The 20,917-nt window shown below is 44.8% G+C and overlaps 3 protein-coding genes and 3 non-coding genes across 7 annotated transcripts; 1 reads left to right on the forward strand and 5 right to left on the reverse strand.

Moving 5' to 3' along the window:
* Positions 1–4,994: 4,994 nt before the first annotated feature.
* si:ch211-171b20.3 lies at positions 4,995–6,607 on the reverse strand. Of its 2 annotated transcripts, none has more exons than XM_037279811.1 (5): positions 6,340–6,607; positions 5,852–5,945; positions 5,607–5,714; positions 5,438–5,493; positions 4,995–5,343 (listed from the first exon to the last, which is right to left on the reverse strand). In XM_037279811.1, exons 1-5 carry the CDS (start codon positions 6,536–6,538, stop codon positions 5,201–5,203), a joined length of 600 nt encoding a protein of 199 aa, XP_037135706.1. In that variant the 5' UTR covers positions 6,539–6,607; the 3' UTR covers positions 4,995–5,200. The 2 variants fall into 2 exon arrangements, with proteins under 2 accessions (XP_037135706.1, XP_037135705.1); XM_037279810.1 differs by having other exon boundaries at positions 5,852–5,984.
* Positions 6,608–6,910: 303 nt separating this feature from the next.
* rpl7 (ribosomal protein L7) lies at positions 6,911–10,495 on the reverse strand. The gene is made up of 7 exons (XM_037279809.1): positions 10,401–10,495; positions 9,864–9,963; positions 8,244–8,410; positions 7,874–8,011; positions 7,628–7,737; positions 7,170–7,381; positions 6,911–6,957 (listed from the first exon to the last, which is right to left on the reverse strand). The coding sequence occupies exons 1-6, from the start codon at positions 10,412–10,414 to the stop codon at positions 7,173–7,175; spliced, it is 738 nt and encodes a 245-aa protein (XP_037135704.1). The 5' UTR covers positions 10,415–10,495; the 3' UTR covers positions 6,911–6,957; positions 7,170–7,172.
* LOC119139647 lies at positions 7,030–7,120 on the reverse strand. The gene has a single exon (XR_005101397.1). It is a non-coding gene; the product is annotated as a small nucleolar SNORD12/SNORD106 (small nucleolar RNA).
* LOC119139648 lies at positions 7,457–7,547 on the reverse strand. Its single transcript, XR_005101398.1, has one exon. It is a non-coding gene; the product is annotated as a small nucleolar SNORD12/SNORD106 (small nucleolar RNA).
* Positions 8,080–8,171, reverse strand: LOC119139646. Its single transcript, XR_005101396.1, has one exon. It is a non-coding gene; the product is annotated as a small nucleolar SNORD12/SNORD106 (small nucleolar RNA).
* A 1,304-nt stretch (positions 10,496–11,799) lies between the features above and the next one.
* Positions 11,800–20,279, forward strand: rdh10a (retinol dehydrogenase 10a). Its single transcript, XM_037279850.1, has 6 exons — positions 11,800–12,386; positions 12,908–13,146; positions 17,996–18,094; positions 18,510–18,655; positions 18,990–19,121; positions 19,192–20,279. Exons 1-6 carry the CDS (start codon positions 12,101–12,103, stop codon positions 19,313–19,315), a joined length of 1,026 nt encoding a protein of 341 aa, XP_037135745.1. The 5' UTR covers positions 11,800–12,100; the 3' UTR covers positions 19,316–20,279.
* Positions 20,280–20,917: the final 638 nt, after the last annotated feature.

Here is a 20,917-nt window from a genome sequence, read left to right on the forward strand (position 1 = left end):
GAGCAACTGCAGCTCATACGAAAAATGCTTGCATTGTGGTCTCCAATATTATATGAAAGCTGATGGTACCGGTGCTAAACATCGCTGCCCTGTTAAAAATGCACAGTGTGTGATGAAATCTTAAATCAAGATGATGCCTTGCTGAACCCTCACATGTGCTACATGCAGCCCATCAAGCCCCAACCACCGCAGACAACTCGGACCCAATAATTGTTGACTCTCCTGACTCTACTCGAGGAGGCTCCACAAACTATTGTATGTCAAATTAGGTGCAGCAACACCTTGACTAGCTCCTTCAGATGCCTTTTTTTCAACAAAACTCCCCCCTTGACCCCTAGGCGACTGGTTGATAGCAAATCTAGCTCAGATGTATTACCGTTTTTTCCATGTATAATGCGCGAAATCTCACTAATTTATTGTCCTAAAATCTTGGGTGCGTATTATACATGGGTACAACAATTTTTGAAGAAAATCTCCCTCGAAATAAAACTTGAAATCACCTTTCTTCTTGTTTGTTGTCAATCGCGCAGCGCATTCAGCCATCCTGCCCAACACACTTAGTCAGTAAAATTCATAATTGACGACACATCGTTTGATGCGATGGTGCAATCCTTGATGGTGTGTTATTGTCAAATATTGTTTGTTTTATATATCACACGGATATCATACGGAGGCCGCCATGACAGTATGCGCAGAACGGATGCGCAAGACACGTCAATCGCGCATCGCATTCAGCCATCCTGCCCAACACACTTAGTCAGTAAAATTCATAATTGACGACACATCGTTTGATGGGATGATGCAATCCTTGATGGTGTGTTATTGTCAAATATTGTTTGTTTTTTAATCTCCATCGCAGACCCCATATATCATATGGAGGCCGCCATTACAGATGCGCAGAACGGATGCGCAAGACACGTCAGCTAAAAAAGAGCGAGAGTTCAGTTTTCTTCCTATTAGTTTCAATTCACAGTTTAATTAGCAGTTTCAATCAGCAAATAACAAAATGCGTATTACAGGTAATATTTTATTTCACAACACTTTGCCTTGTTCCTTTCTTCTCTGCTGTTCACTTCAAACACGCTCCATACGAACACAATGCTCTCGTATCAGACGTTTGCTCGATCACCTGCTCGTTTGCTGTCACAATGTACCTTACACAAATCCGAAACATTTGTTGCGGCTCCGAGTCACGACGAGGGGCAAGTTTTGGTTTCCAAGGGTGTTTTTATTCCTCTTCAACTTCTCTCCCATACAGAGCCGCCTTTTTCACATGTCCGCACGTCACTTTCCTCTCTTTTCATTTTAACCTAACCGATCGCGGTGGTGCCTTTCTGGGCAGTCGGAGAAATCAACGCCAAATAAAAAAATACATCCAGCCTAGTTAAGAAATCACCAGAAAGATCACCATGACAATTGTGAATAATAAATAAATAATTATTATGTATATTATATATATTATTATTATTATAATAAATAATTGTGATAAATAACTGGAACATCACTCAAATATTGGTGATCCCGTTGAGAGTCTCACATATTTCTTCGCTATCGAGTTTGTTAATGCGCAGTGATACTGACCGGCAGAATAACATCCGGTTGTTCCCAAAGATGATCTTTTTTCTGAAATAATTTTACGTTTACGGACTTAAGTAACCCGGCCGGGTCATACCAAAGACTATAAAAATGGGACCCATTGCCTCCCTGCTTGGCACTCAGCATTAAGGGTTGGAATTGGGGGGTTAGATCACCAAATGATTCCCGAGCGCGGCGCCGCTGCTGATCACTGCTCCCCTCTCCCCCAGGGGATGGATCAAAATCACACGGGGATGGGTCAAATGCAGAGGACAAATTTCACCACACCCAGACGTGTGTGTGACGATCATTGGGACTTAAAAAAAAGAATAATAAAAAAATAAATAAAATAAAATTTTAAAAAAGTCAAAATTTGGGTGCGTATTATACATGGGTACAGGCCTTTTTCCAGCATCGACATGCCATTTTTAGGGTGCGTATTATACATGGGGGCGCATTATACATGGGAAAAAACGGTACTTCTTTGGTTTGTTTCACAAAAAATGGATGCAAATCTATTTTATCAATGTTTGTTAGAAAATCTGACTCTGCATCCGGCTGATATAATACAGGCCCCATACATGCCCAGACATAACCCCATCCAAAATGGCGCCACCAAACCAAAATGGTGACAGCCCCCCCTCTTGACTGGCGCTATCTTGGCGCCCACCAGACTGGCGCCTAGCTCATTTGCATATACATTTGCATACAATAGACATCAAAGGTTTATACATTGTCTATTTCTTTTGCGCCTCCCGTCACTCTGGTTAGGTTGGCAGAGTAAAAAGTTCTCTAGGGGGCTTTAGAGTGCCGAGTTGACCACGGCGCATGAAAAAAAGGTCACCTGCAACGTTTAGCTTAGGTTTTATTGTTTAAATCGCATTTTCTCTACGAGCTGAGCACGTTTTCTGAATTGTGCCCCTCCCGTCACTCTGATTAAAAAAAATTGAGCAGTTGAACCATTTTGGGAAAATGATGAATGATTTGAACATGAATTGAATTGGATATGAGACATAGATAACTGAAAGATACATTGAATTTGAATTGGGTTCAAGCACTCCCTCCTGCATTGATGTGTGTGCATATGTCTGTTAATGCCCAAACTGGGCACACCTCTTCTGAGTTGCAGAAAGGTCGCTGTATTCCTGGACCAATTTTGACCCTTCCAGTTGCTGATCCAGATTGTGGTTTGCTGAGCAAACTGCTGCGGACCCGGAAGCAAAGGCTGAGATCCGGATCACCCCAACTGTCTGGCTGAAAGTCCTGAGCAGAAAGTCGACGGAGCTTGGGTGGACTAGACCCTATAATGTGGTGGAGCCCGCCTCGCATGCCATCCGACTGGCCGGCAAAGGACATGTGGTATCACCTATCTCAGTGTGCCCCTGTGAAGGATTCCTGCAAAGATCCAGATTCGACAGCGTCCCCACTCCCAATTGAAAAAGAGGCAGAATAATCCTCTTCCCCTTGGTAGTCTACCCTGAGCCACTGAAGACAAAGACTGCACAGCAGATGTTTCCAGGTTCCTTCCGGACGGAGCAGAGCTGCAAAGGGGGTATGAACTGTGCTTACCCTCCACCAGTGGGCGTGCCAAGCCCCCAACGGCTGAACTGTTACCAGCAAGTGTTATCTCGGACTGACGATAGTGAAAACATTTTGGTCGCCTAAGGCAAAGGGATCGTTTTTTTCCCCTGCATTATTACATCTTGCCGCAGGTTTTTCACTCACACACTCAAGTCGAACAGAATTGAGGCGAGACCTCCTCATGGCAGTTTATTTTATGACATTGAAGTTTTTCATCATGTATCACCTTTTGCAACCCCCACCCCGTCCTCCCTCATTTACTCTCTTAATGTTAGGTATTCGTGGTCTTGCTCTCTTTATTATTTCTCCACTGATATGGATAAAATTACGAACTCCCATCTGATTGATACAAATTTCCACCACACCTTCTAATGAGAATCGATATTCTCATGCCTACAGCCGCCACTATTCCCCCAACCCTGGCATAAGCACGTATATCATCTGTGTTCGTTTTTACATGGCTTATAGATGTTCTTGTATTCCTTGATTATGCTCATTGTGTAACCGACTGATTACTACTGTAATTGAGAGCCGCGATTTAGATGGACCTATCGCCTATCAGATGATCCAATATTCCCGTTTTCATGACGCACTTTGTTAGTTTGTCCTTGCCTTTTGGTTGACCTCTGTTGAGGTCAAAAGGGGGACTGAAAAGGGAGCAACAGCAATGTCTAAATATTCTTATTAATTTATACAAACATAGTTGCTCCATCAGAGCATAGACACGGCACACACAGCTTGGTAACATTTCCATTACACATAAGGCAGAGCTCATTACATCCTGCTCTCCACACCTTTTTTGAATTTGTCTACACTGTTTGTACTATGTGTCCTCTCTGCATCCATTGCAGCCTGGTCATCCTGGATAAGGGACCTTCCCATCTGTGGTCTCTTCTCAAGGTTTCTCAGTTCCCCGAGCTGGAGTTTTGAGTTCTTCCTTGCCCTCTTGGGAGTTTAAGATCAGGGGATGTTTGAGAATATTTGCCATTTTTCACATGTCCTGAGTGTTGTTAGTCACCTAAATGTTGAACAGAGGCTGTGATTTACCCAAGTCAAATTCCTTGTTTGGCACGCTCAAACATGGCGAATAAAAACTCTTGAATCTTGAATTAAGGTCATGACACATTGATACAAAACATTCAGTAGATAAGACATTCTTATGAGGATATGTTTTTTCTTCTTTTCCCCTCCCTTTTCTTCCCTTCCGTATTCCTGATTGCGGACAGTCTAAAACCTTCTGATCTGGAGTCTGACCTTGTTGTTTTCATCTGCTGAAGTGCATTGTGTACTGACTGCCGTAAAACAACCCAAGATCTTGCAAATAAAGAACCAACTATTACTCCACATCTTTGTTTTCCTTGCTCAACGACGGACATCTTGAACAAAACGCAACACTAGGTAAAGTATATCTGAAACCTAGTTTCTCAATCACAATACTTACCAACCTCTTCAAATAACACTAAAAAAGTACTACCCTAACTGAACATGCATTTTTTGTGCCACCTGGCCACACATTCATACGTTACAAATTTAGCACGAAATAAAAAGTTGCATTACAAGAGTACAATTGTAGTCAAAGTATATCAAAATACAAGTTTGTGCCACTTTAATCATGTTTTGAAAACCAATACTCAATACTGTCTGCATACATGTATTTTTTTGTGCCACCTGGCCACATATTCATACGTTACAAATTTAGCACGAAATAAAAAAGTTGCATTACAAGAGTACAATTGTAGTCAAAGTATATCAAAGTACAAGTTTGTGCCACTTTAATCATGTTTTAAAAACCAATAGTCAATACTGTCTGTATACAATACTGTATACAGTGATTTTTGACCAGAGGAAAAATTCATAAATGACAGAATGTAACAGCTAACCACGTCAGGCTAAAAACTAGCACTAGTGAAGACAAAATAGCAGAGAGGAAGAGCCACTTAAATGAACAGGGTGCCCTCAAGCTTTGAAGTCCATGACCCATCCGTGGCATCATCTCAAAATCTGTTTCTCCTCTGTACCACTTTGACTGGGGAAGCAGTGATTGTCAAGAGGATGAGGCTTTTCGAGACACCCTTGTTTTCTTAAGCTTTTCACACCTCGCCGTCTCACCCTCCAAAGAGGACAACTCAGATATCTTTTGGAGAAAAGAATGGGAGGCTCCCACCATGGGGTCAGGGTATGAATGACCTACATGAAAATGGCCAGTAGTAGAGAGAAGGTGTTAAAATGGCTTCCCGTATGTCAATCCACAATAAAGACCTCATCTGACATGCTTACTCACCCTTCAGATGGTCTTTAGCAGAGAGGAGATTGTTGGCGGGATAATTGACTTTGGCCCTGCAGAGGAGGAAATTTAGAGCGGAAAGGCATGAGCGCTATAGCCTAACTCGACTGTATATAGAGTGTTATTAATGAATTTATTTTAGAATACCACTCCCACACTCAAATACCCGCTGTACTTGCAGGTCTGCACAGGAAAAGTGCCCAAGCCTCTAAGGACTATTGTAGGTGGCAAAAGGGCAGCCGGGCACCCGTTAAGTTTGTATCGCTCAGATAATCTGCAGGGAACAAACAAAAGAGAAGGATCAAGAAGGGGTGCAAATAGTTACAGTGTATACACCACTTTTTTACAGCTGCTCTTGTTCTTTACAGTGCACTATAACTTATGTTGCCACAAAATTGCTTAATAGCAAACCTCAAGGTTAAGGGCCTCCAAGCATGGCCACCTGGATGGGTCTTGGAGAGGCCAAAGGGCTGCTCATCCTGTTGGGGTTGTCCATGGTTGTCCCCTAATGGAGGGAGTAAACTAGTGTTCTCCAGCACGCCATCTAAAATAACGTTATTTTTTCAGATAGTGTCCTAATAGTCAAACAGACGTCAATGACGCGAGATTGCTATTCATTAACATGATACATTACCACCACCTAGAGGTGAAACTAACGAATTACACCAAGGCAACTTCTGGTCTGCAGTCTCAACTCAAAAACGGAAAGTTGATGATAAATGGTCATTTTTCGACATGTCGGCAAACCACGGATAAAGGGATGATGAATTCTAGATGCGAAATAAATGGCTTAGCCAAATTGGACATCTCTGAATTCCTACGTTATGAATGAACCGCTAGCTAGCTGTCGTTTAGCACAGAAGCTACGTTCGCGTGTAATGGCAACGTCGTTCACTCACTATTCAAAGGTTGAGCCGATGAAAACGTCCGAATCGGTCGTGTGAAAGGTAGTCGTCTCAAAGTGGCTGCCATCATCAATCTGTAGAGCGCCTGAGTCTGACAACTGCCTGAACTGGGCCCATGATGGTCGCAATTTGAGCGTCCCCTTTCAAGAAAAGTTTCTGAAGACGGCAGCGATGCTTCCAGATGCAACGTCATGTTGCACACTCAAGAGTAGTTAACTGTACACTATCCCTTCGTGTTCTTGGAAAGTGACTCACAGGTGTATACTAGGTCGCCCTCACTACACCCAACGTAATACGCGCCGTCACCAAGGCAACATCGTTCTTAAACGACCCACCGCTTGCAGCCTCCAGTTCGATGTGACAATCTGCATCAACAAATGGAATACCAAGGGCTCGCGGACCATTTTATTCCACATGCAGTGTCAAAAGATTTTACAAAGCTCTCTAAAAGACTGACTGGCTGTTAGAAGTATTGAGTACAAAAATATTTCTTTATTTCTGTTGATGTGGTGGGGAACAAGGATAATTGCCCGTAGTGCTAATTCAAAACACAGTGGGAACAACGTAGTCAAACTTTTTTTGTTTTTATTGAACATTGAGTCTTGTACAAATCTGAAAGGAAAAACAAAAATGGTTCAGTTTAAGTGGCATATATGTGGAAGTGCTTTGGCGTCTTCACAGGTAAATGTGGTTTCAGACAAAGTTGGCTTATCTTTAGCTGTTTTTCACCATAGTCGATAAGACGGGAAAAGAATATTGCATCATTAACCACACCCAATGAGACAACTTGAAAGCGGGCACTAATCTTTTGCAACCAAACTTACGATTTAATTCATCCTCCTGATCATTCGGTTTATCTGGTCCTCCCTGTTGCCAGCGTCACCTCCCTCCACAAAGTGGGTGGTCTTCTTATTCATGCCACCACGAGGTGATGACAGCTTGAATGGCCACAGAAAGTTGTTGGCCGACTTAAAGTTCTTGCCAACGGTGTATATCTCGTGGATGAGGTCCTCCACGCAGATTATTCCATATTTGCCTGCAGGTGAAATTTAAGCATGTTAAATTGCGCAAACAGCAAAAAGGTGCCATTTGAACAGTGATAAACATTCTGAAGGTGGTTTCAGACACAACTGGCTAAGTTTGAATTTTCTTTCACCATTGTCGATAAGCCGAGGAAAGAAGGGGTGTGCATCATCAACCATGACCGTTTAATCCACACACAGATTGAACTGCATGTGGGAATCCATTCAAACTGAGGCATACGTCAAAGTGTGTGCATTACCAAGATTCCCCTTGACCAAAGCGTTGTCCGTGAGGGCGATGCGCTGTTTCCTGATCTTTCCGAAGCCACGCTTATAGATGAGCTCACGCACAGATTTCAGGTTGGGGTATCTGTGAGGTTTCAAAATGCCAAGTTATTCACTCTTCAATTATTTAAACTTAAGACAGATTTTTTAAAACTTTTAATATGAATGTGGTTTCAGACAAAACTGGCTTTCATTTCAGCAACCAGTGGAAATAAACTCACCCCCAAGCAATGTAAGGTTCTGCTATCCTGAGCATGTTGATGGAAGCCTTGTTAAGTTTAACAAACACGGCGTTGAAGATCTGACGAAGACGCAGCAACTGCAGAACTTTGCGGACCTTTGGGCTCACGCCATTGATGCTACAAAAAATTATCCATTCAGTCAGCAGATGTACTGGTACGGAATCATTTGAATAATTAAAGCATTTTGTGTGGTTTCAGAACAAATTTGGCTTAAAGTAAGGATTGTATCATCATAGTCGATAAGTCGGGGAAAGACCCATACATCATTAACCACACTTGTCATGCTAATCTTAAGAGATGAGTAAAGTTGCAAAAATAAAACAATTCTTCTGCTCAGACCTTCACTCACCCTCGAATCCTGATGACAAATGCCAATTTGGGCTCAGCCGGCACATAATAGTTTCCAACTTTACGAGCAGTTCGTGAAAGGCGGATCTCACGCCTGTACATCTGCCTGTACTCCTTGTGGTACTGCTCGGCCCTCTTAAAGATGACCTTTCTTTCAGCTTTGCGGGCCTATGACGACAATCAGGTTTATTACATGCTAAGTGGCACAAACAGCAAAATAGGTGCAGTTTGAACAGTGATTAACATTCACTGGTGGTTTCAGACACAACTGGCTAGTTTGAATTGTCTTTAATCATTGTCGATATGACGAGGAAAGAAGGGGTGTATATCAACCATGACCGTTTAATCCACACAGATTGAACTGCGTGTGAATAAAATCCGTGTCAGAATTATCTGGCGTGATCAGAGCCATTTACAGGGATGAGAACGGCAAATGAAAAAAACCACTGAAAAGTAGCCGGGGTCTGGGGTCCGCATGCCCCACTGGGGGGGCCGAAGGACCCCCGGGCCCTGTGCCCCCCCCCCCACTTGCCGCAGGGGGCCAGGGGCCCGCAGCCCCCCCCAATGGGGCCCGCAGCACCCCCCCAATGGGGCCCGCAGTGGGCCAGGGGCCACAGGCCCCCATTGGGTGCTGCAGGGGCCACAGGGCCCACAGGCCCCATTGGGGGCCGCAGGGGGCCACGGGCAACGCCCCGGAGGGGACTCAAGGGGAAAAGCTCCCTGGAAACTCCTGGATTTTGGCAGTATCGCAACCCTAAAACCATTAATTTCATCACTCAATTTCAACAGTTTTGTTAAAAAATATTCCTGCTTGGTGGGCTACCAAGGTGAATATAATACAGTCAAGCCTCGGCTTTGGACCACAATCCGTTCCAGAAGGCGGTTCGAGAATCGAGGTGGTTTAATTCTGAATCTATTTTTCCCATTACAAATAATGGATTTTTTTTTAATCCGTTCCAAGACTTTTTTAAGCATTTTTTCATTTGAGCATTTTTGTCCGATCGCGCAACTGCAGCGCACCACCGAACGCGCAACCGTAGTGTGTCGCCGACCGCGCAACTGCCCCGCGCTGGTTGCATTATTGTGACAAGAGTAGTCGCTGAAATTTAGAAAATATTTTTAGACTCCTGATGTACTTTCCAAAATTCAAATGGACCTAAGTGCGCAGGTAGCTTAATTTTGTCCGACCGCGCAACTGCAGCGCACCGCCGACCGCGCAAACATAGTGCGTCGCCGACCGCACAACTGCACCGCGCTGATCGCATTATTGTGACAGAGCCGTCGCTGAAATTTGGAAAATATTTTTAAAGTCCTGATGTACTTTCCAAAATGTAAGTAGACCTCAGTGCGCAGGGAGCTTAATTTGGTCCGATAGCACCACCGCAGCGCGCCAGGCGCTCACTGTCGCATTGCTTTAAGAGCGTCTTTGTGTTCAGAGTTGTAAGATAACGCTGCTCTCGAGCCATGCCAATCTGAAGCAGTCCCTGATCCCGTACTACTTGTCCCCCCCCCCCCCCCCATATAAAAACAATTTCTCAACGGATCTACATGGTTCACGAAAATGATACTCCCGACGGAAAAAACACGGAAATCCGCGGAAGATTTTCATCCCTGCATTTACCTTTTTCTCTGTAAGCATTCGCTTGATGCGAGCGGCCTTACTGGCGGCATAAGCCTGTCGTCTCTTCAAAAGGCTCTCAGGGACAGACGGGACTTTTTTTCTATGATAAAAAAAAAAAAAAATCACAATTTACAATGAGATTGGATATGGAAAATGGAGGTGCTCAGGAAAGACGTCGGAAAGACGGCCATGTTATCATTATGCATTACCTAAAAGCTTAAACAAGTACGACACGTTGACTAAAATTATTATTCACCGAGTAAAGTACGTACAACTTTTTCAACTGTTAGCCAATTGAATTGTTTCTCACTAACACTTCTGCAACATATCGTGTGCGACTTCAAAGACAGCCATATTGAAGTCTGGCCACGGTGTGTAAAACGTCTCACAAAAGGCGATATAATGCATCAAACTTCCACGATACAAACATGGAAACGCTGTACACAAATTCGACAGTGTCGCTAAAGATTAAAAAGCGGTACGATATGTATTTTAAGGCAAGATTCCTTAAGATTGGATTTTAAGAGAGACACTCACTCCTTATCCGCCATGGCGTCCACCGAGAAAGAGAAATCACCCGATGCGCATGCGCAGTTTGAGAATTTCAGGACCCAGAAAAATGTTCTCTCAGCTGCCTGAGTAAAAATAAGGTAGTACCCAATGCCGTACGGTCAATCTAAAGATTTAGATTCTAAATGGAAAATCCACGAATAATTTGGACTAAATCGTTTTTGTTTTTTTTTTCTAACTATGCGGTGGTTTCATGCGTTCCGCTTATTCAACTCATTCAATTAACAAATGCTGTAACACCAAGTAAACTATTATAATTATATTAATTTGTCACAGTAAATTGTTACGTTAACGTAACATACTTTTTTTTACATAAAAAATATATATATATATATATATATTCAAGATTCAAGATTCAAGATTTCAAGAAAGAAAGAAAGAAAGAAAGAAAGAAAGAAAGAAAGAAAGAAAGAAAGAAAGAAAGAAAGAAAGAAAGAAAGAAAGAAAGAAAGAAAGAAAGAAAGAAAGAAAGAAAGAAACGCAAGCTACATCTGGCAGCTTTACAATCGTTATCCGCAACATGGCGCTCTTGTATTATTTTACGGGCATATACTGAGTGGAGAGCGTTTGGAGGTGTTTTCAACAATTTTAAGATTATGCAAATCCGAAGCCCTGATCGTCCGATTCTAAGAGAATTGTTTTCACTTTATACATCTATAGCTCTGCCAACATACTAGAAATATTTTGTTCAAGATGCTATTTAGCTTAAACAAACCCGTGCTCTTTAAAGAGAATATATGCAGGGCGACTGACATTGGGCTACATGCCTTCACTTTGAGTATTTGGTTTTCAAGTAACTGTGTGAATAGAATTAGGGTTTGGAGTCCTGACACACCCACCACACGCATAGGGCCAAGCGTGCATGCTGCAATCCGTTGCACAATTTAAAAAGTAGAAAGAGGAGGGAGGACTTTGAACGTGCTCCAGGTGCGTCACTTATCTGGTGGTGCGGGCACGTTTGTCGAGTCCCGGCCACACCCTGCAGCTCTCGTTAAATAATAATGATAGTAGTGTACGCAGACAGTTGGAATAATGTGGCGTTTCCCTTTATGAGGTGATCGATCCACTTTCACGCTGCGCGATACGCAATGAACCAATTAGCGGATGTCAACCTCCACCGGGATTCGATAACAGTACTAAGAGAGAAATGTTTACAAAAAGTCTGTGAACTAGATTTTCTTGTCTGAGACTTATGATAACAGAATAACCATGGTAGGTAGATAAATAAACAGTTAGATAAGAGTGGTGACGGCATTACTTATCAATATATATATATTTCCAAAAGTCATGTGATTACTGTTGAGTCAAAGATTCATTGTAACTGGCGCTCAAAGGCTGAGTCCGATTGGGTCCGGTGTTGATGGGAGGACCGAATAAATAGCGAGCCCAGATGCGCTTCGGGATGAGACGAAGCAGAGAAAGCGAGCAAGAAGCCTCTAAGTGTGCTGCTTGTGCGCTCAAAGTGAACACCCATTGTAACTTTTAATCCAACTTGTAGGCTTCTCTCCGCTTCTTTGGCACTTTACCCTGCTAATACTTCGCGTTTCCTATTATCGCCAAGGTCCGTGAAGTAGTCGCCGTCTTGTCGTCTCCGGTTTACATAAAGAGTGGTCAACCTCGCGCTCGCTCTCTCGTTTATTTTTGTTTTGTTTACTTAACTGTCCAACATGATGATGATCATCGCGGAGTTCTTCGTGGTCATCCTGAAGGTGCTCTGGGCTTTCGTAACGGCCGGGGCGAAGTGGGTGGTGCGGCCCAAGGAGAAGAGAGTGGCCGGACAGGTGTGCGTTATCACCGGGGCTGGAAGTGGCCTCGGGCGGCTCTTCGCCAAGGAGTTCGCCCGGCGGAGAGCCATCCTGGTGCTGTGGGACATTAACAGCCAAAGCAACGAAGAGACGGCAGAGATGGTGCGGCAGATTTACCACGAAGTGGACACGCCGACCTCCAAAGATGGTGGGTAGCGTGGCGTTATTTTAATGCCGGTATTTATTTGATACATAATGTATTTGCTTTATTCTTAGCAGAAATGAGAAATGGTGTTAAGTCACGTGACCTTCGCATTCTCTTCTGCATTTGCACAGGAAAACGTGTATTCCATGCATTGCACGCTGAAATGCGTTGTGTAATCTTAACTCGCCTGACATTCCACTACTTTGATTCTGTGAATTGCGTACGACGCCTACAACTGTATGTTGCGACGTGCGGATTCAAGTTGAAGGCCAAACAATCCTAATTGTACACCTCCACACTAGATGGCATGCCCATCTCTTGTCACTAAATTAATTCAAGTAAAACAATTGTCCAATAAATTGCTATATTTTGAGCCACAAAAATACTATACTATATCCAGCAATTAAAATAGTACATTTTGCATATATTTGCTAATTAATGTTCATGCACTGGAAATTTAAGAAACGCTAAAAGGACTAATTTACCAATCCTGCCACAAAAACGTATGTGCAACTTTTTTACAGCGACTACTTTAGGCGGCGTTGAAGAAGTGCCCCCATTCCAGCCCCAGGTGTACACATACGCATGCGACGTGGGCAAGCGCGAGAGCGTGTACTCCACAGCTGAGAAGGTGCGTCGAGAGGTGGGCGAGGTGGACATACTCATCAACAACGCCGGTGTGGTGTCGGGCCACCACCTCCTGGAATGCCCCGATGAACTGATCGAGCGCACCATGGTGGTCAACTGCCACGCACACTTTTGGGTGAGGTGATACACGCACGCAAAAATAATTATTGTAGCCATAAACTAACATTCCCACGATGGTTTCCATTTTGACATGCATGCCAACAATTAATCTCATCCCTCACGCGGGCCGGGCTAGAGAATTAAATTTGTGTTGGTACTTGTATGATAACAAGGAATGGTTGTTTCTGCGTTTTTAGAATGCCACCAGAGGGAAATTAAATCACAGACTTGTTCTTGTCTCAGGCGGCTTCAGTCGGAGATTATGACTTGCTATTCATTCCATGTGCTGTAAAATTATTTATTTTGTAAAAATAATGAATTTAATTTTTCAACTGTCAATGCCAGCGACTCACAAAAAAATGCTCTCACAGTAGATGGCACTTAGGACGTACCTGCTTGGTCACTCGCGTAGATCACAGGGCTCAAATGCACATTTTTCCAAAGGCCATTAAGTCTGTGAGCAAAACATGTCAATTGGATTTCAAGTACAAATACACAAAAGTGCCTGCGTGTGTGTGTGCGCTCCTGATGAAAGAAGGTCTTAATGAATGGAGACAACCCGAGTCGAGGATGTGGTTCATTAAAAACACAAGCGGCTTTAATGGAGCTCAGACGACAGCAGCATCCCTTCCTACGTCAACACATTATGGCCACGTGCTGCATGCAAATGTTATCAAATCCAACTTCTATAAATGAAAATATCCTGACTAGAAATTCATTCAATGTGCTTTCAAATTTGGACGCTTCAAGGTTGACATATGTTACCCTATTTGTGTCTAAACGCATGGTGAGGGGTCCCACAAAATCATGACAGCGGGTTTACAAGTTGGTCATCACCTAAAAGGCACCCCTGGGTGAAAGAGTAGCTAAGCCAACCTGATTTAGGATGCAGGAAATTTCCTTTTACGATCAAAGTCGTCAAGCCAAGATGCTGATAATTTTTTATTTATTTTTTTGGTCTCTCAGGGTAGACCCAATATTTGTTTCGATACTTGTCACACTGTGTTGCAAAAAGGATGGGATGTGTAGGTAGAGGGGTGGGGGAGTCAGGGGGGGCAGCTCAGACTCTTGCCGAATCCGTCTGAGGATGCTTTCAATTGTCCAGATAGCGATCGGTAATGTCAGCTGTGTTGGCCGTTATTATTTGAGACGGTTCACACTTTGGACTAAGCGGAAGCCCTCCTCGCCATCTCGAGATGGTTATTTTTCCTAACCGTACGCCCCAAGTGTTGTGGCGGGAAAAGAGCAGGACCAAGGAGGCAGCACGGGGTGGGCGAGATGAGAGGCTAATGGTAAGCTGCTATTGACCCACTTTATCTGACAATTGGTTTCTTGTCTGCGGATCCGCTTGACGAGATGCCAGGCGACAGGAGCCAAGTTCTGCGGACCGCATTCCTGCTGTAGCCAGAGAATGGAGGCAGCCAGGCAGAAGGGTCCTATTTGACTGGTTTTATATATCGAGCGGGGGGGGGGGGGGGGGGGGGGGGTGGGTCCTCAGGCACCTGTGTAAAACCAGACGTGGCTACTCTACTTGATACCTGCTCATGAATTTGCCGATGGCCAAACTCATTCACTCAAAACATTGAAGTGGTGAATGGGAGTTGGAACTGTCAGCTAGTTAATCAAATTCCGCGATCTGCCGTCGGTCGGATCTCCTGCTTCGTCCCGTTGCCCCTGGAGAAGTCAGCTTAATTAAGAGACCATCTGGCCCGATATTTTGTTCATATTCGTATCGGCGAGGCGCTAATGCGGCCTGACATCCCAGGTGCAGGAAGCTTTTGTGCAGGACCCCCAGTGCTTCCCCTCGCCGCAATTAGGTGGAGCGGCGGGGCAGGGGCCACTCCACGTAGGCCTGTGTCAGCGGGTAATTTAGCGGAACGCCGAGGCCCAATTACGGCCTGCTCTGATGTAAGACACGAGCCCCCCGGTCGCCTTCACACATTTTGTGTCCGATAGGTCAGCAGGGGTCACGGCCGCATGCCGGGAGCTGCCATGGAGAGGCGGGACGGCCGTTTTTAGACAGGGGATGAGCCTACCGCTACAGTATACGGCTTTTGCGATTTCATACTTCAATATCGGCGGGTCTGGCACGTATCCTTGGTAATTAGCGGGGGTTCGCTGAATTTTACAGAAAGTGTTCGCAGTGTTGGCTCGCGTCGGGGAATCTCCTGCCAGAGCAATCCATCCCCTGCTTTCTGAACGTTTACAGTGGGAGTGAGAAAGTTTGGCTCAAGTCGCATCAGGACATATCTTAAGTTAATGCTTCATTTGCACGCAACATCCTCCCTCATCTACCGCCATTCTGGCTCGCTCGCAACCCCCCCCCCCCCCCCCCCTTCCTCAGTGTTTCGATTAGCAGCTTTAAATTTATATCTTGGAAAAGTGCAGATGTCTGGAGGCCAATCCAAAGCGCTTTTACCTGGCCAGAGCGCCATCCAAAACGGTTAAGTCCTCCTTTTTTATTGCTTCCAAGTTTCATTACCTGGCAAAAAAATGAACCAAGATGCCCGCAGATGCTCTGACGCAGCTTTAACAAGGCCTTCCCTCCCCCTCGCAAGTGCGCTGCTATCTGGTACCACGCTCCCTCTGGTTCTGTTTACAGAGAAGGTGCATTTTTCCCGCAAGACTCCCCCTACCATAAAACTGTAACTTTTTATAAGAAGCCAGACTTACTGGAAATGTAGTACAGTCAAACCTCGGTTTTCGACCACAATCCATTCCAGAAGGTGGTTCGAGAAGCGAATCGGTCGAATTCCGAATCTCTTTTTTCCATTACAAATAATGGAAACAATTTTAATCCGTTCCAAGACAAAAAAAACGCATTTTTTCATTTGCGCATTTTTGTCCGATCGTGCAACTGCAGTGCACCGCCGAACGCGCAACCGTAGCGTGTCGCCGACCGCGCAACTGCACCGCGCGGGTCGCATTATTGTGACAGAGCCGTAGCTAAAATTTAGAAAATATTTTTAAAGTCCTGATGTCCATCCATCAATCCATCCATCCATTTTCTGAACCGCTTAATCCCCACTGGGGTCGCGGGTGTGCTGGAGCCTATCCCAGCCGTCATCGGGCAGTAGGCGGGGGACACCCTGAACCGGTTGCCAGCCAATCGCAGGGCACACAGAGACAAAACCATTTGCACTCGCACTCACACCTAGGGACAATTTGGAGTCTTCAATCGGCCTACCAAGCATGTTTTTTGGGATGTGGGAGGAAACCGGAGTGCCCGGAGAAAACCCACGTGGGCCCGGGGAGAACATGCAAACTCCACACAGGGAGGGCCAGAGGTGGAATCGAACCCGCACCCTCCTAACTGTGAGGCGGACGTGCTACCCAGTGCTCCACCGAGCCGCCTAAGTCCTGATGTACTTTCCAAAATTCAAGTCGACCTAAGTGGGCAGGGAGCTTAATTTTGTCCGATCGCGCAACTGCAGCGCACCGCCGAACGCGCAACCGTAGCGTGTCGCCGACCGCGCAACTCCACCGCGCTGGTCGCATTATTGTGACTGAGCCGTCGCTGAAATTTAGAGAATATTTTTAAAGTCCTGATGTACTTTCCAAAATTTAAGTGGACCTCAGTGCGCAGGGAGCTTAAGTCTGATCGCTCAACCCCAGCGCGCCGGGCGCTCACTGTCGCATTGCTTTAAGAGCGTCTTTGTGTTTTAGGATGGCTTTACTGCTCCAACTTGCTTTCTTTGGAGGCATGATTAGGGGTTAATACAATTCTCAAAGTAACGAAAATACAATAACAACGGAGTCAGTTGGCATCCGGGCCGCGCGGTCGGGTTTTCTCGGGTCCTTCCGGCTCATCTCGCGAGGTTCGACCTCCGAATTGTGTTTGACAACCGAAGCAAAAAAATCTCGAATTTTTTGTTCGAATTCCGATTTGTTAGAGAACGGGGACGTTCGAAAACCGAGGCTTGACTGTAGTATGCATTTTTGTCGAGTGTATTGATCCTCTGCATGCAAAACTAGCAAACTAGGATAAATCTATTTCTATTCTAATGATCAGATTTTTACTTTGCAGCAAACCTCAAGTAGAAAGAAAAGGGCCTGCTATAATTATTGTTGCTGGCTACAATGATGCAGCATGGCGCCCAACAAAACTCTGGTTGTTTTTCGAACACCCTGCCGGGAGAATGATTGGTCAGTTACCATGATGTGTCACACCTGCTGATTGGCTCCCGTTGGGTACCCAGGATGGAAGTTAGGCCCCTAAGGGTTGATCCATAACCTAATCATTTGCTTGCCGTCATGTGCGCACAGCAAAAGTGCATTACAGTTTGCGTGCCTGCATTTCTTCTCATGACCACTGGTGGGGCGAGAACATGAATTCAAAGAAAAGCCTTGTGATCTTTTTTAGGGGGTGAAATTATCATAAGCCGTACCAATAATGAATCCATATTTAAAATTTAAAAATAGATTGTTTCATTGAATTATGGGCTTTAAGTTGGGTCGGCTGACTTTAATCATGAATCGTGTTGAGTTTTGTGACTGGCGCTGTCGCCAGCTCTTTAGTGGCCGTCTCAACAATGCTCATGAGAGATTTGTGTGGGAAAAGATCACACACATCACAGTACATACCTGCTCTTCCAGTGAATACCTGAAGGGAGGGGCGCAGGAGGTGGGCTGGCACCTCCCATCTTTTCTTTTCACACCTGCCAAAAATAAACTTTCACATTCCACTCTTCATTTCAATTCTTTTTTATGCCTCTTATGAATTCAGATGCTTCTTTGTGCGTAACCATGGAGAAGTGTGAAGAAAAAAAAAGGGCGATCAAAGGGCTTTGGCACAAGTGAACTTACTTTATTTTCCGCTGTCCTCAATGCCCCCCCCCCGCCCCGCCTCCTCTCCTCACCCGCAGACCACCAAGGCGTTTCTCCCCAAGATGCTGGAGCTGAACCACGGCCACATTGTGACAGTTGCCAGCTCCTTGGGTTTGTTCAGCACAGCTGGAGTGGAGGTCAGTATCACAACACAGCACATGCACATTCATGGTTCCCACCATCCTCAAAAAACCCAAAACAAAACACAATGCTTTTAACGCTAAATCTAAGATGACGCTGACCCCCCCCCCCCCCCCTGTTAAATTAAGGGACACGGATGAGCATTGGAGAACCTCATAGATTGCTTCTGGAGCGAGGGGGGGTGGCTCCAGAATGAGCTGACAGCTCCCGAAGCGACGGAGACATCTTCATCGCGACTCACTCTCTGTTCATACCACTGCCAATTTCCATGGAAAAACTCCAGCCTTTTTATTCCATAGTGAAAACATCCAACCACCTAAAAAACATGACATTAAGAAAGAGAAATACAACTTGGAGGCTGTTGTGTGTGGGCTCAGTGCTAACCTGACAGATTTGTTTTTACCTCTCCAGGATTACTGTGCCAGTAAATTCGGCGCCATCGGCTTCCACGAGTCGCTGAGCCACGAACTGAAGGCCTCGGAGAAGGACGGTATCAACATGACGCTGGTGTGTCCTTACCTGGTGGACACGGGCATGTTCAAAGGCTGCAGAATAAGGCAAGTCTTTTTGTGTTTGCAAGGCATTTATTTTTTATTTTTGGTGCACCTGGCAAGAGTTTGCGCTCACTGATTTTCACCCAATAAAAATGGCTGACGAATAGCATTTGATCTTCAAAGTCGCGGTCAGACTCGCCTCTTTTGTGCCTCGTTGTTGCCGACAGAGAGCGCGTGATTCTTTCCCAGGGGAGCCTTGCCAGTTGATGCACCTGGCTCAATAAGCTCCGCCCCCCCCCACTCAGCAGGGAATCAACTTACTAATGAATTAAAGAGCATACTGTACATGTTAAGCAATCTAGGTTTGGGGGGTTAACCTTTGACCTTCTCCACTCAGGAAGGAGATCGAACCCTTTCTGCCTCCCTTGAAGCCCGAATTCTGCGTCAAGCAGGCCATGCGCGCCATTCTCACAGACCAGCCCATGATCTGCACACCTCGCATCGTCTACATGGTCAACTTCATGAAAAGGTGAGCCCAGCCCCGCCCCCTTCGTCACCGCAACAAAAGTCAGTGCTAACCGCCTGTGCCACCTGTGCAGCATCCTGCCCTTCGAGGCCATCGTGTGCATGTACCGCTTCCTGGGTGCCGACAAGTGCATGTACCCTTTCCTGGCGCAGCGGAAGGAGGCCATGAACAACAACGAGGCCAAGAACGGGATCTAGGGGGCACCGTCCGCAACACGAACAAGGGGCGGGACGCATAAGCCTATGAGCACGAGGAGATGACCACTGGGGGGGTATGGCGGCAAAGCAGAAAGACTGAATCTAGACTGGTGCACTTGCATTGAGCAAATGCCAAGGTTTACCATATTGTTTCTCTGGGACAAAGAAAGCTGTGTACTACACAATGGATTTATTTGTTTTGGTGCGTGTGTTTTTTTTAAAAAAAAGAGACATCTATATACTGTCACTAGTTTTGAAGCGGTATCCAATAATTAACTATTTAGTCACCAGCCTTATCTAGTGTCATTGTGGAAATATACAGTATGTTACTGTACAGACAGTAAAAACAACAAACTTTTCTTTCTTCACTTTTCTTTTTGTAGACCTGCACTGCAATTTTTTTAAGCTTTCGCTACACTGCCAACTCGCGTTAAGTTAGACATGTTTAAAAGGAGCCCCCCTTCTTCAATCAGTCCAATCAGCTCTCAAATGGAGAATGTATATGTTCATGGTGTAGTTGTATCTGTTACTTGGTGACCGCTGGTGGGAAATGTATTAAGATTTTTTTATTTTCTTTCTTCACCCCTTAAAAAAAAAAAAAAAAAAAGGTAACACTGTGCTGTCAATTTGTCCCGTTGAAAATGTGTTGTAAATGTCTGTAGTAGCCAAGTACCCCAATTGAGCGTCTCCCTATACTGTGTGTCATGTATGGAGATTTGCAATATGGGGAAGACACGGTTTTTAAAGACATTCCCGTAGGTGTCATTACTTCAGTCATGGCGACGAGCCTTGATTCTCTACCTCTTTGTTATTTTTGCCTTTTTTTTTTAAAATTTTGTTTGACATTATGACCTTTTTTTTTTGTTGTACTTTTCTGAAGACTGCTCCATAGCAAATCAAAGTGTGGTTCCGATGTTTAATGTCTCTACCTAACTTAAATTAATAAAGTGATTTAGATTATTACGACGTGGTGTTTCGGGTCTTCCTTCTACATTACAAATTGTAGGACGGGCTGGTGTGCTTCCTCCGAACGGGGTGACTCACCCGTCAAGAAAACTTCCATCTTCTTGGTTTCCCTTTGTTGAAGTGTTCTCTCCCCATCCGTGTTGGACACCGACTGAGTCAACCTTGGGTGTCGGCCTCGCGGGGCATGAGTTGGCTTTTGTGAGGAAACACAATAGGAAATGATCAGGTTGACAAAATCACTGGCTCAGATGAGCTAAGCAAAATAAAATAAAGTATCTGTGTACGATGAAGAACCACTCACCTTGAGCTCCGATCAACATCACTGGACGAGGAGGATGCTTGAAATGAATTCTAATGAGAGAGAACCACTGGAGAACTGGTCAATATATTATCAATATATTTTGTACAGGGTAAACCCTTAGGGGCAGAATTGTTTTTTTCTATGGGCATCTATTGGATTCCTCTCATTCTTACATCCTGACATACTTACATACTAATTAAGAGGACTTAGAGAGGCTCGATGACATAAGTTCAGTTGGGGGGAAAAAAAAAAAAATCGATGTTTCCAACATTTGGTATTGCTCTGTTGCCACATTGATTTTCTTTCTATTCTAAGCATGGATGTTCACTTCCTAT

The sequence above is a fragment of the Syngnathus acus genome, chromosome 20 (assembly GCF_901709675.1).
Source record: "Syngnathus acus chromosome 20, fSynAcu1.2, whole genome shotgun sequence".
In the NCBI taxonomy this organism is placed as follows: Eukaryota; Metazoa; Chordata; class Actinopteri; order Syngnathiformes; family Syngnathidae; genus Syngnathus; species Syngnathus acus.